General features: G+C 58.7%; 3 protein-coding genes across 3 annotated transcripts; all 3 read right to left on the bottom strand.

The window, feature by feature from the left end:
* Window position 1: 1 nt before the first annotated feature.
* On the bottom strand, window positions 2–9,566 carry LOC142604029 (fas-binding factor 1 homolog). The gene is made up of 18 exons (XM_075767899.1): window positions 9,495–9,566; window positions 8,913–9,036; window positions 8,520–8,741; window positions 7,978–8,080; window positions 7,475–7,867; window positions 6,731–6,808; window positions 6,340–6,434; window positions 5,561–5,619; window positions 4,536–4,580; window positions 4,310–4,444; window positions 4,008–4,108; window positions 3,355–3,561; window positions 2,729–2,836; window positions 2,280–2,419; window positions 1,862–1,980; window positions 1,623–1,745; window positions 1,039–1,224; window positions 2–283 (listed from the first exon to the last, which is right to left on the bottom strand). Exons 1-18 carry the CDS (start codon window positions 9,564–9,566, stop codon window positions 2–4), a joined length of 2,592 nt encoding a protein of 863 aa, XP_075624014.1.
* Window positions 9,567–11,116: 1,550 nt separating this feature from the next.
* LOC142604028 (large ribosomal subunit protein mL38-like) lies at window positions 11,117–13,395 on the bottom strand. The gene is made up of 6 exons (XM_075767898.1): window positions 13,233–13,395; window positions 12,972–13,135; window positions 12,678–12,886; window positions 12,277–12,349; window positions 11,678–11,723; window positions 11,117–11,291 (listed from the first exon to the last, which is right to left on the bottom strand). Exons 1-6 carry the CDS (start codon window positions 13,340–13,342, stop codon window positions 11,117–11,119), a joined length of 777 nt encoding a protein of 258 aa, XP_075624013.1. The 5' UTR covers window positions 13,343–13,395.
* A 179-nt stretch (window positions 13,396–13,574) lies between these two features.
* LOC142603967 (fas-binding factor 1 homolog) lies at window positions 13,575–23,916 on the bottom strand (the record flags this gene model as incomplete). The annotated part of the gene is given in 21 exon segments (XM_075767460.1): window positions 13,575–13,769; window positions 14,206–14,336; window positions 14,696–14,828; window positions 14,924–15,061; window positions 15,239–15,415; window positions 16,178–16,219; window positions 16,221–16,364; window positions 16,764–16,886; window positions 17,004–17,122; window positions 17,422–17,561; window positions 17,872–17,979; window positions 18,498–18,704; window positions 19,151–19,251; window positions 19,453–19,587; window positions 19,679–19,723; window positions 20,704–20,762; window positions 21,483–21,577; window positions 21,874–21,951; window positions 22,618–23,010; window positions 23,121–23,223; window positions 23,657–23,916. Coding segments are annotated over 21 exon segments (2,815 nt in total), but the record flags the coding sequence as incomplete, so codon positions are not given.
* Window positions 23,917–25,207: the final 1,291 nt, after the last annotated feature.

Raw genomic sequence — 25,207 nt, 5'->3', positions numbered from 1 at the left:
TCTATTCCCCTCCCAGGACAGGATTAGGATCCATGACTTTGGGGAACCTCGGCTTTGCTGCCAGCCCACGTACAGCTGTGAACCGCAGTGCAGATGCTCTGCTTACCTTGGTCATACTTTTCATCTCCTCCTCTCGCTGCCGGACGCGCAGCGCGGCCCCGTTCACCTTCTCCTTCTCCAGCCTCAGCTCCTGCCAGGCCTCCTCCAGCAGCTCCCTGTCCCTCGCCAGCTGCTCCTCCTTGGCTTTCAGCTCGCGGCCCCGGATCTCCAACTCTGCCTGCTCCTAGGACAGGCGCGGGGGAAACCAGTGCATTACCTGGCCTGGCCTGGACACTCTCTCATGTCTTCTCAAGGGATGGGAGAGATCTGCCCCATCTAGCTCCTCGTGTGTGCCAGTCTGGGGTGCAGAACACCTCCACCAGATACCCAAGCAGTGCCCTCATCCACGCGCCCTTGGGGACCAGGGCCTGGCAGAACTGGGGTTGTACACACACACACACACACACACTTTTCTTCCCTGGAAAGGATGGAGCCCCTCACCGTGTTGCACACCCTAAAACATGCTCAAGGCATGGCAGTATGTCAGCAATGGAAATATCCAGGCTGAATGGTTCTTTTCCACTCTAGTAGCCCTTAAAAATGCAGCTCTGTTGCGGTGTTTGCGCCACATAGCCCCTCTGGACAGCCCCGGGGGAACAGAACTGCCTCTGGACACATTCTCATGGCATGGGGCCGTTTTGCTTAACCCACCACAGGGGTTTCCTCTCCCCAGACTTAAAACAGAGGCGGCTGCGCCTGGTCTGGCTGCCCAAACTCCTCACAGGCAAAGGGGAGAGACAGAGGTGACTGATGCTTCAGTCAATACCTAAAACAGGCTGAGGGAGGCTGCTCCTGAACAGCCTGATTCTTACCACCTTGAGGGATGGCCCTGTCTTAAACACCTGAAGGCAGCGCTGAACATCTCCCCTGTGGGCAGGACCCATCCATGAGCCTGCCAGGCAGTGCTGGAGGCCACAGGAAGGGGCTCCGCTGTGGTACCTTGGCCCGGCTCACGATGGTGCCCTCTCTCTGGGAGTCCATCTGCAAAGCTCGGTCCATGTCACGCTCCATCCGCTCCTTGCTCAACTGCTGCCGGGCGTGAAATTCAGCCCACTCGGCCGCCAGCTTCCGTCGCTCCTCCGAGCACTTCTGCATCACTGACTTCTGCTCCTCCAGCAAAGCACTCTGGAGAGCATTGCAAGAGAGGGAGGGAGAAAGCACTAAGTGCCATTCGACACAGGATTTTTCTCCTTTAACCCATCTCTGCCACTAAACCCCACACAACGTCTAGAGGTTGGTTCAAGCCCATGGCGCCTGGAGTGAACCCTGCATGGAGAACTCTGGCCCCACACTCCTCGGGAACCAGCATGCATCATGCAGGCACACAGCAGCCTCTTGCATCCGTGTGCCAGAGGGCTGGTCTGATTGTGATTCCCTGTGCGACCGGGTGCAGGATTGAGGAGGCAGAGGAAGGATGCTGCAGCCCAACAGCCAGCTCTTCCCTCCACCACATGCTGCAGTGCAGCCCCGGTCAGACTCACAGGACGTGTGAAAGACACCTGGAGACGTCTGCCCCACCTCACCTTCGCCCTCTCCAGCTCTGCTCGCTCCATGGAGAGCTGCTGGGTCATGATTCGCCACTGCTCCTCCAACAAGTGCTGCAGCGATTCCGCTTTGGCTTGTTCTGCTGTCGCCCTCCATCGCTCCTAGAGAGACAGACATCATCCACAGGCTCCAGGCCAGGGACCTCCAGTGGGCAGGACGTATGCCCCATACCCAGATGGGAGGGCTGACCTGGGCAGAGGACACAGCATGGGCTCACCTGCTCCAGCAGCCGAGCCTGCTCACCCAGCCTGGCCTCCATTTTGGCAATCACCTCCTGGAGTCTGCTCCGCTCCTCCTCCATGTCCCTCTGCTGCTGTGACAGCCTGTCCTGGAGCACTGGGGAGAGATGGCAGCAGGGCCATGAGCAGCATGAGGTGGGAAACCCCCTCTGTCCACACCATAGTCATGGAAAAGCTGCGTGCATTTGTGCTCATCACTTTCTACACACCCCCAGGACTTCAACTTGTCAGAGGGAGACCCTGAGATGTCCAGTGACCAAGGCAGGCAGGGCTCTGCCAGCCTAGGCTCCCAGCCTCTGGCTGACTCAAAGCCCAACCTTCTCCCTGTTTTCTGGGTCTCCCCAGCCCTGGTGGGGACCCTGCAGACATTTCGACACAGGGGAATAGCAGATGTACCCTTGAGCTGCTTGTCCCGCTGCCGTGCCCCCATGGCCAACTCCTGAGAGGTGGTGTGGTGCATGGCCTCCACCTTGTGTGAGAGGTCGTGCAGGTTGCTGGAGAACTTCTCCATCTGCTCAATGACACCATTCAGAGATCTGCGGAGAGGAACGAGTGGAGGGTCACCCCTGCGGGGACACTTCATCTCACCGCGATGGAGAGGAGGATGGTGGGGGGCGGGGGGCGAAAGGCTGTGCAGCCCTGCCCCAAACCTCTCTGGCTCATAGCAGAGCAGCAGGAAGATGCTTAGGGGAGTACTGACAGATATTAAACAGCTCAGCATCCCTGGAGGCAGTGGGTGGCAGAGGGAATGGCCGCTGTTGCCATGGTCCAAGGCTGGTTCCCTGTTGGACAGGGAACACCACGGCCAGAGACCAAAGCGGGAATATGCCGCCAGCCATTGGTACCTGGTGTGCGAAGCGGCGCTGGTCACCGCATCGATCTCCTGGTCTTTGAGCCGCTTCAGCCGCTGGAGCTGCTCTTCATGGTCTTTGCGCATCTCCTGGACAGACACCCTGCGGGATGCAGAGGAAGGAGTCCGACACGGGCCCTTGCAAACTGCTGCTCCCCTAACGGGCACCGCGGAAGAGGCTCAGTCACGGGGCTGAGATCCAGGTCCCAGGAGCTGAGCTGGTGTGGTGGTCTGTCACAGGGCAGCCCACTGACAGGCATCCACGTTTGGGATGGACCACATCTGGGGGTTACCAGCTTCTCTACCAAAACCCAATTTCTCATTGACCCAAACTATGTGGACATCAGTGACTCACTGACCTGAATAAAAGGGATTTGGGGGAGAGAAAACACTGAATTCATCAGCCTTCAAAATACAATGCATTCACTCGGAAATGATGTCTCTAGCCAGAAATTCCTGTGCCCACCTACAAAGCAAACCCCCATTCCAAATGCCACCAAGCTGCCCACAACCTGGTGCTTCTGGAATCCGACTTCTCCTTTCACTGCGTGCCCGTTCCCTGGTTCTTTTGCCAAAGAAGAGGAACTAGCCCCACGTGTGTGCTGCTCGTGCCACTCTCACCTTTGCAGCTCTCGCAGCCGCTCCAGCTCCAGCGCGCTCTGCTGCTCCAGCATGGCCAGTCGCTGCTGGTGTTGCTCCATCAGCTCTGTCCGCGCCTGCTCGGCATCCCGGCTCTGCGACAGCAGCTGAGCTGCCAGCTGCTCCTTCTCCCGCCGCAGCCTCTCCTCCCGCTGCCCATAGGTCTCCTCCACCACCTTCACTCGGCTCCTGCCCGGAGAGGTCAGGGCAAGGAAGAAGTGTTGCTTTCATGGCAATACCCGGCACTCTCCACGCAAAGCGCACACGGGGATTTAGGAGCTGATCGGTGTCGCTGTGTGTGGGGGGAAACTGAGGCACAAGGTGCTTTGCTCTCCACAGTCTGAGCCCTGAACACTACTGCCCAGTGCGGTGCCCTGACTGGGGAGGTGCTGCCAATGGGACTGCTCCCTCCTCCTTGTCACCCCTGGGACAGTGTTGGTGACACCAGACCCCCACCCTGGCTCACCCCTGGGGCTCCTCTCTGCCCCTACCAGGTCCACATCCACAGGGCTCTGTGCCTGCCCGCCCCAGGGATCGATTTGGGAAGTGCCTCAGTTATCCCACCCCAGGGGCGATGGGCAGGGCTGTAGGCAAGGATGTGACACAGGAGGGGAGCGCAGGCGAGAGCCTGCTACCTGTGGGCACTCTCGAGGAGATCCAGGTCCTCCTGGTGCCGCTGCTGGAGACTCTCCAGCAACAGTTTGTGCTGCGTCCGCTCCAGCTCCAGCGTCCGGACCTGCTGGGCACCCAGGGAGAAGGTCCTTGTGCCGCCCCAAGGATAGAGCTCCCACAGCAACACTTCGTGGCTGCGGGCATCTCTGGACAGGGAGGTTTCTCCTCCCTCCTTGTCGCCCTGATACTATGTGGAGCAGACATGGCCCCTTCTCCTCCCCCTGGGTCACCCATGGTCCCCCATCCAGCAGGCGATGGGGCTCACCTGGCTCTCCAGCTCTGCTACACGGGCCTGGGCACCAAGCAGCGCTGCCCGACAGCCCGTTGCATCCTCGTAGAGCTGGGCCGTGGGAGCCCCCAGCCTCCTCTCGTGCAGCAAGCCCAGGGCTGGGGACTCTGCCTATGGGGCTGGAGAGAAAAGACCGAGGCCCTTCAGGATCAGTGGCTTTGTGGTGTGGCCATCAGCCCCCAAAGGCAGGCGTGTGCCTCACCTGCAGCTGTGGGGCAGCCTGGAGATGCGCCCTGGGTGTGGTAACCTGCGGAGACACAGGGACGCTCTCAGGGAGGTAAAGCCCTGGGGAGAACATCTCCGAGCCTGGGAACAGCGATCCATCCCCACCCTGCTGCAGTCCCTCTTCTACCCTTCTCCAGCCCAACCGCCTTGCTGGCCAGGGTCCCCTCTCCCCAGGCGACACTCAGCAGCCCCTACCCCAGACACGAGCACGCTGGGCTCTTCCTTCCCTGGGGACAGACTCTCAGGCTGAGAGATTTGGGATTGTTCAGCCTGGAGAAAAGGCGGCTCTGGGGAGATCTAATTGCGGCTGACCAGTACCTGAAGGGGCCTACAGGAAAGATGGTGAGGGACTGTTTATCAGGGAGTGTCGTGACAGGACAAGGGCTAAGGGGTTTAAGCTGACGGAGGGTCGATTTAGATTAGATGTTAGAAAGAAATTCTTTACTGTTAGAGTGGTGAGGCACTGGCACAGGTTGCCCAGAGAGGTTGTGGATGCCCCATCCCTGGAAGTGTTTAAGACCAGGCTGGACGAGGCTTTGGGCAATGTGGTCTAGTGGAGGGTGTCCCTGCCCGCAGCAGGGGGGTTGGAACTAGATGATCTTTAAGGTCCCTTCCAACCCAAACCATTCTATGACTCTAGGATTCTACGAATAAGATGACGACTCCTCTGGGAGACAGTGGGTGTCCCGCCACGAGGGCAGGGCGAGGAGGCCCAGCTAGGTAAGAAATGGAGGCTTCAAAGACCAGTCAGGAGCTGGGCTGTAAACGCACATGGTTTACAAAGCATCCACAGCACCCGTGCTTTGGCCTGATAAATACAACTTGGGGCATCTTGGGGCTCTGCAAACACTTTGCTTCTATTTGCTCCTAGAGATGCAAAGCAGGGCACATCCTTCCTATTGCCAAGGGAGCACAGACAGAGTTGGATGCCAGCAAGTTGGAGAGCTTGTGATCACCACCACAACCCTGCATCTCCTGGGGACACGGGACCAGCAGACCTACCGGAGCAAGCGGGGCAAGGCCCTGTGTCTCCTGCTCTCCTGGGAACAAGGCTACGGGGACTGAAAATTGAACAAGTCCATGATTCAGACATGGCAATGGGAACCATCCCCTCCCAGAAGGATGAGGGCCTGGGTCTCCTGGGCAGAGCAAGAAGGGTCCTGCTCTGCTCCAGCAGCTGCTGATGGGGACGGAGGGGTCAGATGGATTTGTCCGTACCCACGCCCCTAGCCCACCCCACCCCACCCCACCCATCATGGTGGGATTCTGCTCTGCAGAGTAAGTCTGGGGGCAAAGCCCAGCTCCCCCTCTCTCTCTATTCCCTAGGGAGGAGGCTGGGTCCCCTAAGCCACTTTCAACGGCCTCTGAACTGGTGCAAAGCCTCAGCCCAGGGCAGGAGGGGGTCTTCCAGCGCACAGCACTAGTGGGACGAATGTGGGGGCAGCAGGAGGGAAGGGGGAGAGAGAAGGGACAGCAAGAACTTACACCCACTCATTGCTCAGAGAGAGGGCAAGTCCCTTGCAGCCCTCTGATACCCCAAAGGCAGCACTGTGGAGCTCAGCGTGCCCCAGCACAATGTCCCCACCACAAAATGGGGACAGTGGGATCCTGCAGCTTGGCAGCTCGCTCCGGCTATGGGCGGTCAAAGCCTGGGCAGCATTTACATAGCCCAGGGTGATGCTGTGGCTCCTGCCCCCTTTTTTGGGGTTTTTTTTTTTTAAGGGCAAGGGGACCCCCCTCTGCATACTGCTGCCCAAACTGTACAACCACACAGAACGCACCCAGGGTGCTGGCGTCTCTGGAGGGATCCCCCTTCGCAGCCTCCGACGGGTGAGCTGAGGCTCGTTTCGTGGTGCTGAGCCAGGGGACTGGCTGCCTGCGTGGGCACAGGGACACAAGTGATGCACAGCAGTGTCACAGCTCAGGGAGAGACACAGACATTACCATGCTTGCCATTTCTTTAAGTTTAAAGCTTGGCTGTTCCACCGTGATCAAATAGGCAAAAGCCTGACCATCCTTCAGAGCTGCCTTCCCTCCCAGTTACAGAGGTCCCAGACCAACGTGATCACTGCTGGCTACCAGCTCTCCCCATTCCCCAACCTCACCCACGGAGCTGCTTTCTGGAGGAAATCTCACCCGTGGAGGATTACTGAAAGGCAAAGGAGGCCTTACCTGGTGCCATCTGTGCTCGCTGCCTTGTCCTGCAGGGCAGCTGCCTGCTGCGGTGCTCCTGTGGAGGTGGCTGGCTGGCTGCAAGCAAAAAAACATCCTATGTGGAAGAGCTGAGGAGGCGATAAAAGACAAGATCCTGTCCCCCAACACCAGTTCCTGCCTCGCAGGTGAAAGCCTGTGTCCCCCTTAACTGCAGCAGGATTCAGCCTTTTGGCTGCCGGGGGAGCAAGGCCACCCCAAAACCTCCACCACCGGCGTTCCTCCCTGCTGCATCTACCCGCTTGCCCCGGGCAGCGGCAGCCCCAGCTAACACACCCTGCCCACGAGACGCGGCTGTTGGGCTGCAATGCGCTTCCGAGTCCCATTCAAATGGCACAAGTCTGAACTTGTGTCCGTGTAAACCCAAACTGGAGGGGGTGCTTTGCTTGGAACTAGGAGGAGTGAAGGGGAATGAAGGCAGGAAGGAGGAGCACAGGGAGCCCGCGGGGTGTGCTGATCCAGGACAGCTCCGTGGGACCCGGGGCAGTGTGTGCAACGTTGGCCACAACTGGAAGGAGAGCCCAGAGGTGTCATGGAACTGCGGGCTGGATCAGCGGGAGAAAGCCCCGTGTTATTGCCCCAACCTGAAACAAGAGAGTGCTTAAAATGGATTCCTTAAATCCGAGTTGAGTGTTTCTGAGAGGTCTTGCTGGAGCTACACATGGAGCAGATGGGAACGTCGCGACCATCAAACCATGCCTTTACCTGACGGGAGAGCAGGGATCCAGCCCTTCACCTGCGGCCTCAGGGGGCTTGGCACTTCTCTCCTGGGCCTTCGCCTGCGCTTGGGCTTTCTTGCGAGACAAGGCAGCGCTCAGCCAGTTCTCCTCGTCCACCGGGCTGGGTTTAGCTGCTGCCTCCTCCACGGCCGGGACCTGGCTGACGGGGCCAGGCTGCCCAGCTGCGGCACGGCTGGGGTAGCTCCCTGCAGGACTGGCCTTTGCTGGAGACAGTGGCTCCGAATCTATCAAATCCTCATCTTTCAAACCCAGCCAGTCACTGGCAGCCTTGCTGGTCCGCACGGGGCTCCTGCTCGCTGGAGGAGGTTTGGAGCGTGGCTCTGGTTTCGGCTCGCTGCTGTTCTCGGCTGAAAACCTGCTGCAAGGAGAGGCACTCGCATACCTGCCCGCAAGAGGACCCCAGGGACCCTGCCAGCTCCACCGCAGGGGCAGCGTGGCTGGAGCAACAGACACCACAGAGCACCATACCTCACAGACTGCCTTCTCCTCAGCCGGCCCTCGGGTGTGGAGGCCACCGTGGGCTGGTATGCTCCAAAGACAAAATTGTCCTCGTCCCAACCCTCTTCCTTTTCTGTTCAGACAAGCGGCCTTGAGTCAGCACCCAGAGGGGCAGCCGGCTGCAAAGACACCAGCCCTCCTCCTCCTCCTCCTCCTCCTCCTCCTCCTCCTCCTCCGCTACAATTCCCACTGGGATTGCTGCCTCTGGGAAATCCCAGCTGGAAACATCTTCCCTGGAAACCCACGAGCAACGTGCCTCCTCAGCGTGGCTGGGAAACGTGTCTTTGTTGGGAATCAAACCACGTCTGAAGGCAACTGAGTTATGGCTCCCAGGCTGCCTCGTGGGCAGAGTAAACCCCTTTTGCATTAGCCACCTTCCCCCCTGGGCTGACTGAGCCCGTTAGCAACCCTGCTCACCACTACAGAGCGCCTATTTCCCCTGCAAGGGCATTAGAAATCCATCTCGCTCTCCCAAGCAAATGCGGTCACTGCTGCAGACCTTCCCAGCTCACCTGGCTGGTTTTGGTACTTCTTCTCCAGTTTGAACTCCCTGCGCTCTCCCATGCCTGGCTGCTCCAGGATTTTGGCCACGGAGCCTCGTCCCAACAACTCGTCCAGCTTGGAGCGGGCTGGCCGGAGCTTCTCCCTGTTGGGGACACAGAGGCAGATGGGTTTCTCCGAGAGGCAGGGCTCTTCCTTGTCACACAGCCTTGCCAGGGCGCTCTGGCTCTTGTCTGTGAAACAAGGCTGCTCTTGCCCCTTTCTGGGACCCCTGGAAGCGAGGGGTGCACACGCCTCTCGGGGTGCACGCAGGATGAAGGGAGTCCGCAGGTTCCCGACCAGCTAGGCACCCAACGCTCCACCTCCCTGCATCCCGTTGCCATGGCACCCGGGGCCCTCCTAACCGCCAGCATCCCCGGCCAGCACCCGCCGCGTCCTGAACCCCGCAGCAGCCCGCACCCCCTGCCCGCAGCACTCCCGGTCCCGGTACTGGCGGCATCCCGTTCCCTGGAGCGCCGCAGCATCCCCCTGCCCGCAGCACACCGGGCACCCGCCCCGGGGAGGCCGCAGGCCCCGGCTCTCCCGGCCCGGGAAGGCCCGGCCCTTCCCTTCCCTTCCCTTCCCTTCCCTTCCCTTCCCTTCCCTTCCCTTCCCTTCCCTTCCCTCCCCTCCCCTCGCGGGGCGATGGGAAATGTAGTCCCCGCCGGGCTCGGGGGAGGGCCGGGAACCGCAGCCCCCAGCAGCCGCCCGCAGACGGGCCCCGGCGGCCCCGCTACCACCCCCCGGAGCTTGCAGGGGGAGCTCGGGCGGTGCGAGGAGCCCGACGGCTGCGACGACCCCCCGAACACCTCGTCCCCCCCCGTCCCAGCAGGAAGGGCTGAGAGCAGCAGCAGGATTGTCCCGTTTCCCCACGGGGGGGCCTCGGGAGGCGCCGAGCGGCCCAGGATACCCGGGGGAACGGGGCTTTGGCTACCCCCAGGACGCACCTTCGGAGGCTGCAGGCTGCCTTTGGCACAAATAATCAGCCCCACGGGGATTTCAAGCTCTGTGTGTTTCATTGATCAAGAGTAAGCGCAGTTCTCCTTTCCAGACGGCCAGAAACCAGTTCGAGCCCCAGGTGCCAGCCAGAGGCCGGGCACTGGGGGGTACAGCCCCAAAGAGTTCAGCACAGCCATCACCCCGTCCAGTTTTGCAGAAGAAAACACAGGCTGGGCCCGGCCCCCCCAGGAGAAGCTCTGAATGCCCCACCTGGCACTGCAGTGTGGCAGAGCCTGCCTGGAGGTGCCCTCTGCATCTGGGACAGGTTAGGAAATGAATTAGAGACTGCTGCTCCAAAGGGGCAAGATTTTAGCAAACCTCAGCACAGCAGGCTCTGCAGCAAAGTGCGCTGGCACTGCTGGAAGTCACTAATTGGGAACACATCAAGTTCAGGTTAAAAAAAAACAACTCCCCCCCCAAAAAAAAGGTTGGCTACAGGATAAAGCCAGTCCTGCTCCTGCCCCGTTTGCTTGTACTCGAGTTGTTACTTCCAGAAAAGCCCGAGGGAAATGTCTGCCTTTGAGATTTTATAACCTGCGGACCCATCGACCAGTGGCTTTAACCATGCGTGCTGCCAGTCCACGTGGGAACATGGGCTCCTTCAAGCCTTCACCAAAAGGCAGCATTTTTAAGAGTACACCATTCAAGTAAGACTGGAAACTATGGTCACAGAGCCCTCATGTCAGCACCCTTCCAGGAGAACAGTGTCTCTTACAAATGTCATTACCTGACACTGAAACCACTCCCACTTGAGGGGAAGAGGCTCAACACTTGTGGAAATGAGAGCCGGAACACTGAGCAATGTGCCACAGACAGCTCTGCTCTCCGCCAGTTTTATTCTTCCTGCGGTTGTGAGCAGCAGAGGCAGGGACAGCTGCCACACAGGTGACACACAAACTCAAAGCAGCCCTGAACCCTGCAGATTAAAAGGAACTGCTCTCCTACAGCAGTAAGGAGCATGCCGGCATAACAAGCAGGAACAGCCCTACCAAGCGAGTGTGAAACTGCCCAGTGAGAGCCTGAATTACCATGGCACGGTGTAACCGTAGGATAGGGGCCGTGAAACAAAAAACTATAGAATCCGGTTGAGATAATTAGTTTGTAACCGAGGTAATACGTAATGAAGCTAACTGACCATGGCAAGGTACAATGCTGCTCTGTTCCATGTACAGTCTCTACCAAACTGAACAATAGGTTTGGAGATATTAATCTTATGAAGTCGTTATGGACAGGTGCATCCACAGCAAGGGTACTGCGCATGCCCACACGAAGAGGGTCACCCAGCGGACACGGGTGCGAGACCACTGACGACCACCAGAGACCCTTGAGGACCACCGACTCAAATCACTGAGCATGCGTGACAGGGAGGAGAATATGGAAATGGATTCTAAGACATGATTATCATAGGACTGCCTTTTCTGAGAAAGATGATGACTATGTATGTTTTGATCCCACATAACCTGTGTGTTGGTGATCACCTGGCATGCACGTTGGGTGGAGCTATCCCCCGTGCATCCAGCGCTGCAATAAAGAATGCCTGCCTTTGAACACTACATTGGTGTTACGAGGTTTATTCCCGGATTTCGGTGACAACGGGCCCAACATCCTCGCTGAAATCTATGGGGCAGTCTTGCTTGAAGAGGAGAAAGACGAAGCGATGGCAGCCGGTTCCCATGGCAGGGAAGGGGGGCACGTAATGACAGATCTCCTTGCCCGACTTGATGTCGTTGCCTGGGATGTTCGTCCTGAACACAAAGAAATTGACTTCACTACGGATCACTCACTTCCCCACATCAGGACCAGCAGACTCACCCAGGACTGCGAATCACTCTGTGCTGCACTTCGACGTGACTTATGCCCGTTTGACAAGCAAACGGGTAGTAGAGGCTGCTTTCACTGGAAGAAAAATCACGCCCAGCGTTTTGAATGCCGAACAGCAGCAGCAACGCCTGGAACTACTGCATCCAGAACACAGGGGTAAAGACGCTAATGGCAGGAGCACCAGAGAAAGCCACGGTTTGTTGCCGTAGCAAACAGTTCTTTCCCAAGCTCTGTTGGAGGAGTTCCTGCCCTCTCCGCCTGGGCTTTTCCCCGAGCCAAGCAGCGCACAGCTCTGATGTGCAGTACTCACACCAGCCAGTGGAGGTACTCCGAGTTCGCGTCTCGTAAATGCCCATCTGCAACGGAGAAAAACAACTTTGTGACAACCTGGTGTTGGCATCAACCCCAAAGTGAGAAGGCCCAGACCCGCTTGGAACGGAGGGGGCAGCTCAAGACCTCCCAACAGTCCTTTCCTAGCAGAAAAGTAACTCATTCTTCTAGGGCTGAGCTTAAAACAAGGAACAAAGAACTCTACAGATGCAATTCTGAGATTAAAAGGACTTCTTGGTCAGCCGCTTCACTGTGTCCTGGTTTCCCAGAGTGAAGTGTCAGCTAACCGACCTCCCAGGCGGACTGCTGAGGGAGAGAGGAGTTTGGGGGTAAGCAAAAGATGGGCATCAGGGAATTGCTTCCACTACACTCTGACATAGGTCCTGTTGCATCACTGTCCCATCTCTCAACTACTCGAGATTTGGTGAGGCTACAATCTTTCCTGCATGCATAATACATCCCTACTTAGAAGATATCCCATCATCTCTGCCTGTGCAGCCAAAAGAAACAGGAGTTAACCAAAAGCAGAGTGAAACAACCCCGTTTAAACGTGGTCTTTTTAAAGAACCTGCTACTCACCTGGATTTGTCAGCCACAAAGTCCAGAGAGAGCCTTCATCTGCCTCATATGACACTGCAGGGGGACTGGAAGCCTAAATGAGCAACACAAAGAGAACGTAAATCACTCAAACAACAGGTCATGATTTCCAAGGCAAAGAACATGGGCACGGCCACGCCACCAAGTAATCCAGCTCCACCTGGAGAGCCCCCAGAGCGTTAACAAACATCAGCCTGCTAGCAGATAATGATCCTGTTGCAAAGCTCTGTCTTTATCACGTCCAAGAAACCTATTTTGTTCATCACAGAGGAAACACCCTGCTCAAGAAACCCCCCAGAACGGTCAATGCCCATTGGAAGCATCTGACAGAAACACCCAGGCTTCCAATGGGGTCAAGGGTGTTCCCAGCTCCCCTCACGCACCTCTGATGGAGTCACCATGTTCCCATCGTAGACCGGCACGAGGTCTTCATCCTCTTGGCTGTACTCCACCCTCAAGGTAACCCAGGGGGTGAACGTGGCCCCCTTGAACAAGTCACGAAATATCCCGCAGTGCTCCGCCACACGCTGCTTGTGGAATGGGCCGCTGGTCTTCTCCCACTCAGCTCTGACTTCACCAAGGGGGATCAGCACTGCAGAGAGAGAGAGAAACGCTGCAGGAGGTGGCTGGGGACCCAGAGCGGCCAGGGCAGGGAGAGGAGGTGGTGGGGCACGGACCAGTCCGGAGCCGTGCTGCTCTTTCCATCTCGGCATTCTGGCGGTTCTCTCTCAGCATCTTTTTTCTTTCCTTGATTTCCTCTGCCCGTGGCAGCTTATCACGCAGTAAGCTGATGTCTGTCTTTGGCTCTTCAGAGAGGGGTGAAAAAATCACGTATGTAAAAAACGCAAATACCCAACATACCCAAACCAAGAGCCCTGCAAAAGTGTTAAAGAGTGAGTGAAAGAGACACAAACCTCAAGACATCGGAGACTTGATTCTACCACCTCTGCTTCCTGCTCTCCTTTTCCGCCAGCTTGAAGTAGCGAGTGAAACTGCGGTATTTTTCCAGCGCTTCCAAGTTGCTGACGTCAATATCTTCGTTGGGCATCGGCCCTAGCGGGGCTGCCCGCTTGCAGAGCGCAGCTGGAAGTGGAGAGAGTTCCCGTTTTACACAGAGAGCAAGAAAGGAGGCCGAGAGAGCCCAGGTGGCCAGGGGCACTTGCCCCAAGGGATGGAGGCCAGACAACCCGTGGGGAGGGCTTTCCACAGCCCATGGGGGTGGATTTCACACTCTGAACACTCCGAGATTGGTTTTAAAGAGAACGAGAGTTCTTCAGCGGAGAACTGGGATTATTGATTGCTTGTTTTCCTCCCTCACGTGGAGGGCACAGCAGCCTCCTGCGAGGACGGACACAGCCGTCCCTTGGGTAGCGTGTGGGGATGCCACCTACTCAGGCTGACAGTGATGAAGTGTTGTAGGACGCTTTCTTCAGGCTCTCCAGGAAGAACTGCTCATCCTCCAAGAAATCGTGGTCCTGAGAAGAGAGGGATGGATGGGGTGGATACTGGACGGTGCCACAGAAACGGGGTCGCAGTCCAGGGTGTTGCTCATGAGTGAAGGAAGTATCCCAAACGCTCCTTCGTGTAGTAAGCAGTGGGCAGGTACCCACCTGTGGTCCCCCCTGGGGTGTATGGGCTCCCCTTCAGAGCCCATAACCTCACGCTCGGAGCGAGACCCACAGAGAAAGCCTCACAGAGCATCCTGGCCTGGGGAAGGACCCAGCAGGGAAGCAGGGGCTGACGGGAGAGGCTGGGGACATCACGAACCCAGAGTCGAGCAGAGCTGGCTTCTCCCAGGGATGGGGTGAGGAGAGGGGCAACACTGTCGACACTCAAATCAGGCTTCACCCAGCCCTGCTCCCACCCAGCGGGTTCAAAGCCCCTTCCAGCCCCGGTCTCCCTCCACCTCACCTCCTGGGCCCTGTGCTTCAGCAGCAGCAGCAGCACTTTGGCGTGGAGCTCGGCAGGGCCAGCCATGGCCAAGGTTTCCCTGCTACACCCCGGGCTGTGCCGAGGGAGCACCCTGACAGGAGGCGGAAAGCCTGGAACAGAAGCCCGACTGTGTGGTGCTGCCGCCCTTAGAGGAACTGCAGATGGAGACAAGAGAGCATCCCTTTTTTTGCTGCCTGCATGTCCCTGCAGCAAGGTCCTCCCCAACCTCCCAGTGCAAACGGCCTTTAACCCACCTGCCTCTCCCTTCCATCCCCTCCTGGCCCTGCCCTGGCTCAGACAGCTCCACTGAACTCCTTTGGAGGACGAGGAGACCAACTCACATCAGAGGTTTATATACAGAGGAACTAAAACAGCCCCCAGGAACATCCCAAGCCTCCTGAGAAGTGCAATACAAGTGCAGCTGTCCCCAGCGTGTCCCTTCGCATCAGCAGCATGCAGGAAGCCTTACACAGCGTGCTGGAGAGGCCTCTCATAGGGGCACTGAGGGCCTGGTCTGCAGTCAGCAGCATCACAGGGTTGTTGGGCAGCTCTTCTCGTAGCTGTTCGAGCTGTTTCCTCTGGTGAGCCCTGCTCAGCCGCTCCTGCCCCGTCCCCGGGAGAGAGAAGCCATTTGCAAAGGTTCAGACCCTCGACACGGCAGCCCCAGGCCGAGAAGGGAATGTGAGGGGGTATTTGCCTGCTGCAGACGTTGTTCCTGCTGCTTCAGCTGCTCCAAGTGCTGCTGCATGACCTGCAGCCTGGTCTGGTGCTCAGACTCCATCCTGCATGCCTCCCGCAGGCCTTGCTCCCCTTCCTCATACTTCTGGGATGAGAGCTGCAAGGCAGAGCAGCTAAGGACAGGGAGCCTCGGTGTCCTGGGGCAGGGCTCCTTTATGCATCCCCTATTCTATTCCCCTCCCAGGACAGGATTAGGATCCATGACTTTGGGGAACCTCGGCTTTGCTGCCAGCCCACGTACAGCTGTGAACCGCAGTGCAGATGCTCTGCTTACCTTGGTCATACTGTTCATCTCCTCCTCTCGCTGCCGGACGCGCAGCGCGGCCCCGTTCACCTTCTCCTTCTCCAGCCTCAGCTCCTGCCAGGCCTCCTCCAGCAGCTCCCTGTCCCTCGCCAGCTGCTCCTCCTTGGCTTTCAGCTCGCGGCCCCGGATCTCCAACTCTGCCTGCTCCTAGGACAGGCGCGGGGGAAACCAGTGCATTACCTGGCCTGGCCTGGACACTCTCTCATGTCTTCTCAAGGGATGGGAGAGATCTGCCCCATCTAGCTCCTCGTGTGTGCCAGTCTGGGGTGCAGAACACCTCCACCAGATACCCAAGCAGTGCCCTCATCCACGCGCCCTTGGGGACCAGGGCCTGGCAGAACTGGGGTTGTACACACACACACACACACACACACACACTTGCCTTCCCTGGAAAGGATGGAGCCCCTCACCGTGTTGCACACCCTGAAAACATGCTCAAGGCATGGCAGTATGTCAGCAATGGAAATATCCAGGCTGAATGGTTCTTTTCCACTCTAGTAGCCCTTAAAAATGCAGCTCTGTTGCGGTGTTTGCGCCACATAGCCCCTCTGGACAGCCCCGGGGGAACAGAACTGCCTCTGGACACATTCTCATGGCATGGGGCCGTTTTGCTTAACCCACCACAGGGGTTTCCTCTCCCCAGACTTAAAACAGAGGCGGCTGCGCCTGGTCTGGCTGCCCAAACTCCTCACAGGCAAAGGGGAGAGACAGAGGTGACTGATGCTTCAGTCAATACCTAAAACAGGCTGAGGGAGGCTGCTCCTGAACAGCCTGATTCTTACCACCTTGAGGGATGGCCCTGTCTTAAACACCTGAAGGCAGCGCTGAACATCTCCCCTGTGGGCAGGACCCATCCATGAGCCTGCCAGGCGGTGCTGGAGGCCACAGGAAGGGGCTCCGCTGTGGTACCTTGGCCCGGCTCACGATGGTGCCCTCTCTCTGGGAGTCCAGTCTGCAAAGCTCGGTCCATGTCACGCTCCATCCGCTCCTTGCTCAACTGCTGCCGGGCGTGAAATTCAGCCCACTCGGCCGCCAGCTTCCGTCGCTCCTCCGAGCACTTCTGCATCACTGACTTCTGCTCCTCCAGCAAAGCACTCTGGAGAGCATTGCAAGAGAGGGAGGGAGAAAGCACTAAGTGCCATTCGACACAGGATTTTTCTCCTTTAACCCATCTCTGCCACTAAACCCCACACAACGTCTAGAGGTTGGTTCAAGCCCATGGCGCCTGGAGTGAACCCTGCATGGAGAACTCTGGCCCCACACTCCTCGGGAACCAGCATGCATCATGCAGGCACACAGCAGCCTCTTGCATCCGTGTGCCAGAGGGCTGGTCTGATTGTGATTCCCTGTGCGACCGGGTGCAGGATTGAGGAGGCAGAGGAAGGATGCTGCAGCCCAACAGCCCAGCTCTTCCCTCCACCACATGCTGCAGTGCAGCCCCGGTCAGACTCACAGGACGTGTGAAAGACACCTGGAGACGTCTGCCCCACCTCACCTTCGCCCTCTCCAGCTCTGCTCGCTCCATGGAGAGCTGCTGGGTCATGATTCGCCACTGCTCCTCCAACAAGTGCTGCAGCGATTCCGCTTTGGCTTGTTCTGCTGTCGCCCTCCATCGCTCCTAGAGAGACAGACATCATTCCACAGGCTCCAGGCCAGGGACCTCCAGTGGGCAGGACGTATGCCCCATACCCAGATGGGAGGGCTGACCTGGGCAGAGGACACAGCACGGGCTCACCTGCTCCAGCAGCCGAGCCTGCTCACCCAGCCTGGCCTCCATTTTGGCAATCACCTCCTGGAGTCTGCTCCGCTCCTCCTCCATGTCCCTCTGCTGCTGTGACAGCCTGTCCTGGAGCACTGGGGAGAGATGGCAGCAGGGCCATGAGCAGCATGAGGTGGGAAACCCCCTCTGTCCACACCATAGTCATGGAAAAGCTGCGTGCATTTGTGCTCATCACTTTCTACACACCCCCAGGACTTCAACTTGTCAGAGGGAGACCCTGAGATGTCCAGTGACCAAGGCAGGCAGGGCTCTGCCAGCCTAGGCTCCCAGCCTCTGGCTGACTCAAAGCCCAACCTTCTCCCTGTTTTCTGGGTCTCCCCAGCCCTGGTGGGGACCCTGCAGACATTTCGACACAGGGGAATAGCAGATGTACCCTTGAGCTGCTTGTCCCGCTGCCGTGCCCCCATGGCCAACTCCTGAGAGGTGGTGTGGTGCATGGCCTCCACCTTGTGTGAGAGGTCGTGCAGGTTGCTGGAGAACTTCTCCATCTGCTCAATGACACCATTCAGAGATCTGCGGAGAGGAACGAGTGGAGGGTCACCCCTGCGGGACACACTTCATCTCACCGCGATGGAGAGGAGGATGGTGGGGGGCGGGGGGCGAAAGGCTGTGCAGCCCTGCCCCAAACCTCTCTGGCTCATAGCAGAGCAGCAGGAAGATGCTTAGGGGAGTACTGACAGATATTAAACAGCTCAGCATCCCTGGAGGCAGTGGGTGGCAGAGGGAATGGCCGCTGTTGCCATGGTCCAAGGCTGGTTCCCTGTTGGACAGGGAACACCACGGCCAGAGACCAAAGCGGGAATATGCCGCCAGCCATTGGTACCTGGTGTGCGAAGCGGCGCTGGTCACCGCATCGATCTCCTGGTCTTTGAGCCGCTTCAGCCGCTGGAGCTGCTCTTCATGGTCTTTGCGCATCTCCTGGACAGACACCCTGCGGGATGCAGAGGAAGGAGTCCGACACGGGCCCTTGCAAACTGCTGCTCCCCTAACGGGCACCGCGGAAGAGGCTCAGTCACGGGGCTGAGATCCAGGTCCCAGGAGCTGAGCTGGTGTGGTGGTCTGTCACAGGGCAGCCCACTGACAGGCATCCACGTTTGGGATGGACCACATCTGGGGGTTACCAGCTTCTCTACCAAAACCCAATTTCTCATTGACCCAAACTATGTGGACATCAGTGACTCACTGACCTGAATAAAAGGGATTTGGGGGAGAGAAAACACTGAATTCATCAGCGTTCAAAATACAATGCATTCACTCGGAAATGATGTCTCTAGCCAGAAATTCCTGTGCCCACCTACAAAGCAAACCCCCATTCCAAATGCCACCAAGCTGCCCACAACCTGGTGCTTCTGCAATCCGACTTCTCCTTTCACTGCGTGCCCGTTCCCTGGTTCTTTTGCCAAAGAAGAGGAACTAGCCCCACGTGTGTGCTGCTCGTGCCACTCTCACCTTTGCAGCTCTCGCAGCCGCTCCAGCTCCAGCGCGCTCTGCTGCTCCAGCATGGCCAGTCGCTGCTGGTGTTGCTCCATCAGCTCTGTCCGCGCCTGCTCGGCATCCCGGCTCTGCGACAGCAGCTGAGCTGCCAGCTGCTCCTTCTCCCGCCGCAGCCTCTCCTCCCGCTGCCCATAGGTCTCCTCCACCACCTTCACTCGGCTCCTGCCCGGAGAGGTCAGGGCAAGGAAGAAGTGTTGCTTTCATGGCAATACCCGGCACTCTCCACGCAAAGCGCACACGGGGATTTAGGAGCTGATCGGTGTCGCTGTGTGTGGGGGGAAACTGAGGCACAAGGTGCTTTGCTCTCCACAGTCTGAGCCCTGAACACTACTGCCCAGTGCGGTGCCCTGACTGGGGAGGTGCTGCCAATGGGACTGCTCCCTCCTCCTTGTCACCCCTGGGACAGTGTTGGTGACACCAGACCCCCACCCTGGCTCACCCCTGGGGCTCCTCTCTGCCCCTACCAGGTCCACATCCACAGGGCTCTGTGCCTGCCCGCCCCAGGGATCGATTTGGGAAGTGCCTCACTTATCCCACCCCAGGGGCGATGGACAGGGCTGTAGGCAAGGATGTGACACAGGAGGGGAGCGCAGGCGAGAGCCTGCTACCTGTGGGCACTCTCGAGGAGATCCAGGTCCTCCTGGTGCCGCTGCTGGAGACTCTCCAGCAACAGTTTGTGCTGCGTCCGCTCCAGCTCCAGCGTCCGGACCTGCTGGGCACCCAGGGAGAAGGTCCTTGTGCCGCCCCAAGGATAGAGCTCCCACAGCAACACTTCGTGGCTGCGGGCATCTCTGGACAGGGAGGTTTCTCCTCCCTCCTTGTCGCCCTGATACTATGTGGAGCAGACATGGCCCCTTCTCCTCCCCCTGGGTCACCCATGGTCCCCCATCCAGCAGGCGATGGGGCTCACCTGGCTCTCCAGCTCTGCTACACGGGCCTGGGCACCAAGCAGCGCTGCCCGACAGCCCGTTGCATCCTCGTAGAGCTGGGCCGTGGGAGCCCCCAGCCTCCTCTCGTGCAGCAGGCCCAGGGCTGGGGACTCTGCCTATGGGGATGGAGAGAAAAGATCGAGGCCCTTCAGGATCAGTGGCTTTGTGGTGTGGCCATCAGCCCCCAAAGGCAGGCGTGTGCCTCACCTGCAGCTGTGGGGCAGCCTGGAGATGCGCCCTGGGTGTGGTAACCTGCGGAGACACAGGGACGCTCTCAGGGAGGTAAAGCCCTGGGGAGAACATCTCCGAGCCTGGGAACAGCGATCCATCCCCACCCTGCTGCAGTCCCTCTTCTACCCTTCTCCAGCCCAACCGCCTTGCTGGCCAGGGTCCCCTCTCCCCAGGCGACACTCAGCAGCCCCTACCCCAGACACGAGCACGCTGGGCTCTTCCTTCCCTGGGGACAGACTCTCAGGCTGAGAGATTTGGGATTGTTCAGCCTGGAGAAAAGGCGGCTCTGGGGAGATCTAATTGCGGCTGACCAGTACCTGAAGGGGCCTACAGGAAAGATGGTGAGGGACTGTTTATCAGGGAGTGTCGTGACAGGACAAGGGCTAAGGGGTTTAAGCTGACGGAGGGTCGATTTAGATTAGATGTTAGAAAGAAATTCTTTACTGTTAGAGTGGTGAGGCACTGGCACAGGTTGCCCAGAGAGGTTGTGGATGCCCCATCCCTGGAAGTGTTTAAGACCAGGCTGGATGAGGCTTTGGGCAATGTGGTCTAGTGGAGGGTGTCCCTGCCCGCAGCAGGGGGGTTGGAACTAGATGATCTTTAAGGTCCCTTCCAACCCAAACCATTCTATGACTCTATGATTCTACGAATAAGATGACGACTCCTCTGGGAGACAGTGGGTGTCCCGCCACGAGGGCAGGGCGAGGAGGCCCAGCTAGGTAAGAAATGGAGGCTTCAAAGACCAGTCAGGAGCTGGGCTGTAAACGCACATGGTTTACAAAGCATCCACAGCACCCGTGCTTTGGCCTGATAAATACAACTTGGGGCATCTTGGGGCTCTGCAAACACTTTGCTTCTATTTGCTCCTAGAGATGCAAAGCAGGGCACATCCTTCCTATTGCCAAGGGAGCACAGACAGAGTTGGATGCCAGCAAGTTGGAGAGCTTGTGATCACCACCACAACCCTGCATCTCCTGGGGACACGGGACCAGCAGACCTACCGGAGCAAGCGGGGCAAGGCCCTGTGTCTCCTGCTCTCCTGGGAACAAGGCTACGGGGACTGAAAATTGAACAAGTCCATGATTCAGACATGGCAATGGGAACCATCCCCTCCCAGAAGGATGAGGGCCTGGGTCTCCTGGGCAGAGCAAGAAGGGTCCTGCTCTGCTCCAGCAGCTGCTGATGGGGACGGAGGGGTCAGATGGATTTGTCCGTACCCACGCCCCTAGCCCACCCCACCCCACCCCACCCATCATGGTGGGATTCTGCTCTGCAGAGTAAGTCTGGGGGCAAAGCCCAGCTCCCCCTCTCTCTCTATTCCCTAGGGAGGAGGCTGGGTCCCCTAAGCCACTTTCAACGGCCTCTGAACTGGTGCAAAGCCTCAGCCCAGGGCAGGAGGGGGTCTTCCAGCGCACAGCACTAGTGGGACGAATGTGGGGGCAGCAGGAGGGAAGGGGGAGAGAGAAGGGACAGCAAGAACTTACACCCACTCATTGCTCAGAGAGAGGGCAAGTCCCTTGCAGCCCTCTGATACCCCAAAGGCAGCACTGTGGAGCTCAGCGTGCCCCAGCACAATGTCCCCACCACAAAATGGGGACAGTGGGATCCTGCAGCTTGGCAGCTCGCTCCGGCTATGGGCGGTCAAAGCCTGGGCAGCATTTACATAGCCCAGGGTGATGCTGTGGCTCCTGCCCCCTTTTTTTTTTTGGTTTTTTTTTTAAGGGCAAGGGGACCCTCTCTGCATACTGCTGCCCAAACTGTACAACCACACAGAACGCACCCAGGGTGCTGGCGTCTCTGGAGGGATCCCCCTTCGCAGCCTCCGACGGGTGAGCTGAGGCTCGTTTCGTGGTGCTGAGCCAGGGGACTGGCTGCCTGCGTGGGCACAGGGACACAAGTGATGCACAGCAGTGTCACAGCTCAGGGAGAGACACAGACATTATCATGCTTGCCATTTCCTTAAGTTTAAAGCTTGGCTGTTCCACCGTGATCAAATAGGCAAAAGCCTGACCATCCTTCAGAGCTGCCTTCCCTCCCAGTTACAGAGGTCCCAGACCAAAGTGATCACTGCTGGCTACCAGCTCTCCCCATTCCCCAACCTCACCCACGGAGCTGCTTTCTGGAGGAAATCTCACCCGTGGAGGATTACTGAAAGGCAAAGGAGGCCTTACCTGGTGCCATCTGTGCTCGCTGCCTTGTCCTGCAGGGCAGCTGCCTGCTGCGGTGCTCCTGTGGAGGTGGCTGGCTGGCTGCAAGCAAAAAAACATCCTATGTGGAAGAGCTGAGGAGGCGATAAAAGACAAGATCCTGTCCCCCAACACCAGTTCCTGCCTCGCAGGTGAAAGCCTGTGTCCCCCTTAACTGCAGCAGGATTCAGCCTTTTGGCTGCCGGGGGAGCAAGGCCACCCCAAAACCTCCACCACCGGCGTTCCTCCCTGCTGCATCTACCCGCTTGCCCCGGGCAGCGGCAGCCCCAGCTAACACACCCTGCCCACGAGACGCGGCTGTTGGGCTGCAATGCGCTTCCGAGTCCCATTCAAATGGCACAAGTCTGAACTTGTGTCCGTGTAAACCCAAACTGGAGGGGGTGGTTTGCTTGGAACTAGGAGGAGCGAAGGGGAATGAAGGCAGGAAGGAGGAGCACAGGGAGCCCGCGGGGTGTGCTGATCCAGGACAGCTCCGTGGGACCCGGGGCAGTGTGTGCAACGTTGGCCACAACTGGAAGGAGAGCCCAGAGGTGTCATGGAACTGCGGGCTGGATCAGCGGGAGAAAGCCCCGTGTTATTGCCCCAACCTGAAACAAGAGAGTGCTTAAAATGGATTCCTTAAATCCGAGTTGAGTGTTTCTGAGAGGTCTTGCTGGAGCTACACATGGAGCAGATGGGAACGTCGCGACCATCAAACCATGCCTTTACCTGACGGGAGAGCAGGGATCCAGCCCTTCACCTGCGGCCTCAGGGGGCTTGGCACTTCTCTCCTGGGCCTTCGCCTGCGCTTGGGCTTTCTTGCGAGACAAGGCAGCGCTCAGCCAGTTCTCCTCGTCCACCGGGCTGGGTTTAGCTGCTGCCTCCTCCACGGCCGGGACCTGGCTGACGGGGCCAGGCTGCCCAGCTGCGGCACGGCTGGGGTAGCTCCCTGCAGGACTGGCCTTTGCTGGAGACAGTGGCTCCGAATCTATCAAATCCTCATCTTTCAAACCCAGCCAGTCACTTGCAGCCTTGCTGGTCCGCACGGGGCTCCTGCTCGCTGGAGGAGGTTTGGAGCGTGGCTCTGGTTTCGGCTCGCTGCTGTTCTCGGCTGAAAACCTGCTGCAAGGAGAGGCAGTCGCATACCTGCCCGCAAGAGGACCCCAGGGACCCTGCCAGCTCCACCGCAGGGGCAGCGTGGCTGGAGCAACAGACACCACAGAGCACCATACCTCACAGACTGCCTTCTCCTCAGCCGGCCCTCGGGTGTGGAGGCCACCGTGGGCTGGTATGCTCCAAAGACAAAATTGTCCTCGTCCCAACCCTCTTCCTTTTCTGTTCAGACAAGCGGCCTTGAGTCAGCACCCAGAGGGGCAGCCGGCTGCAAAGACACCAGCCCTCCTCCTCCTCCTCCTCCTCCTCCTCCTCCGCTACAATTCCCACTGGGATTGCTGCCTCTGGGAAATCCCAGCTGGAAACATCTTCCCTGGAAACCCACGAGCAACGTGCCTCCTCAGTGTGGCTGGGAAACGTGTCTTTGTTGGGAATCAAACCACGTCTGAAGGCAACTGAGTTATGGCTCCCAGGCTGCCTCGTGGGCAGAGTAAACCCCTTTTGCATTAGCCACCTTCCCCCCTGGGCTGACTGAGCCCGTTAGCAACCCTGCTCACCACTACAGAGCGCCTATTATTTCCCCTGCAAGGGCATTAGAAATCAATCTCGCTCTCCCAAGCAAATGCGGTCACTGCTGCAGACCTTCCCAGCTCACCTGGCTGGTTTTGGTACTTCTTCTCCAGTTTGAACTCCCTGCGCTCTCCCATGCCTGGCTGCTCCAGGATTTTGGCCACGGAGCCTCGTCCCAACAACTCGTCCAGCTTGGAGCGGGCTGGCCGGAGCTTCTCCCTGTTGGGGACACAGAGGCAGATGGGTTTCTCCGAGAGGCAGGGCTCTTCCTTGTCATACAGCCTTGCCAGGGCGCTCTGGCTCTTGTCTGTGAAACAAGGCTGCTCTTGCCCCTTTCTGGGACCCCTGGAAGCGAGGGGTGCACACGCCTCTCGGGGTGCACGCAGGATGAAGGGAGTCCGCAGGTTCCCGACCAGCTAGGCACCCAACGCTCCACCTCCCTGCATCCCGTTGCCATGGCACCCGGGGCCCTCCTAACCGCCAGCATCCCCGGCCAGCACCCGCCGCGTCCTGAACCCCGCAGCAGCCCGCACCCCCTGCCCGCAGCACTCCCGGTCCCGGTACTGGCGGCATCCCGTTCCCTGGAGCGCCGCAGCATCCCCCTGCCCGCAGCACACCGGGCACCCGCCCCGGGGAGGCCGCAGGCCCCGGCTCTCCCGGCCCGGGAAGGCCCGGCCCTTCCCTTCCCTTCCCTTCCCTTCCCTTCCCTTCCCTTCCCTTCCCTTCCCTTCCCTTCCCCTCCCCTCGCGGGGCGATGGGAAATGTAGTCCCCGCCGGGCTCGGGGGAGGGCCGGGAACCGCAGCCCCCAGCAGCCGCCCGCAGACGGGCCCCGGCGGCCCCGCTACCACCCCCCGGAGCTTGCAGGGGGAGCTCGGGCGGTGCGAGGAGCCCGACGGCTGCGACGACCCCCCGAACACCTCGTCCCCCCCCGTCCCAGCAGGAAGGGCTGAGAGCAGCAGCAGGATTGTCCCGTTTCCCCACGGGGGGGCCTCGGGAGGCGCCGAGCGGCCCAGGATACCCGGGGGAACGGGGCTTTGGCTACCCCCAGGACGCACCTTCGGAGGCTGCAGGCTGCCTTTGGCACAAATAATCAGCCCCACGGGGATTTCAAGCTCTGTGTGTTTCATTGATCAAGAGTAAGCGCAGTTCTCCTTTCCAGACGGCCAGAAACCAGTTCGAGCCCCAGGTGCCAGCCAGAGGCCGGGCACTGGGGGGTACAGCCCCAAAGAGTTCAGCACAGCCATCACCCCGTCCAGTTTTGCAGAAGAAAACACAGGCTGGGCCCGGCCCCCCCAGGAGAAGCTCTGAATGCCCCACCTGGCACTGCAGTGTGGCAGAGCCTGCCTGGAGGTGCCCTCTGCATCTGGGACAGGTTAGGAAATGAATTAGAGACTGCTGCTCCAAAGGGGCAAGATTTTAGCAAACCTCAGCACAGCAGTCTCTGCAGCAAAGTGCGCTGGCACTGCTGGAAGTCACTAATTGGGAACACATCAAGTTCAGGTTAAAAAAAAACAACTCCCCCCCAAAAAAAAGGTTGGCTACAGGATAAAGCCAGTCCTGCTCCTGCCCCGTTTGCTTGTACTCGAGTTGTTACTTCCAGAAAAGCCCTAGGGAAATGTCTGCCTTTGAGATTTT

Source organism: Balearica regulorum, chromosome 15, assembly GCF_011004875.1.
Source record: "Balearica regulorum gibbericeps isolate bBalReg1 chromosome 15, bBalReg1.pri, whole genome shotgun sequence".
In the NCBI taxonomy this organism is placed as follows: domain Eukaryota; kingdom Metazoa; phylum Chordata; class Aves; order Gruiformes; family Gruidae; genus Balearica; species Balearica regulorum.
This window is presented reverse-complemented; position numbering and strand designations above follow the sequence as displayed.

Excerpts from the sequence above, each read along its gene's own strand:
- LOC142604029 (XM_075767899.1), bottom strand. The coding sequence starts at position 9,566 with ATGAAACACACAGAGCTTGAAATCCCCGTGGGGCTGATTATTTGTGCC. Across the intron at positions 6,809-7,474 it reads GATCCCTGCTCTCCCGTCAG|CCAGCCAGCCACCTCCACAG; the intron begins GTAAAGGCATGG and ends TTTTGCTTGCAG. Across the intron at positions 4,581-5,560 it reads GCCTTGCCCCGCTTGCTCCG|GTTACCACACCCAGGGCGCA; the intron begins GTAGGTCTGCTG and ends GTGTCTCCGCAG.
- LOC142604028 (XM_075767898.1), bottom strand. The coding sequence starts at position 13,342 with ATGCCCAACGAAGATATTGACGTCAGCAACTTGGAAGCGCTGGAAAAA. Across the intron at positions 13,136-13,232 it reads AGCAGGAAGCAGAGGTGGTA|TTTTACATACGTGATTTTTT; the intron begins GAATCAAGTCTC and ends GGTATTTGCGTT. Across the intron at positions 12,887-12,971 it reads AGCAGCACGGCTCCGGACTG|TGCTGATCCCCCTTGGTGAA; the intron begins GTCCGTGCCCCA and ends CTCTCTCTGCAG.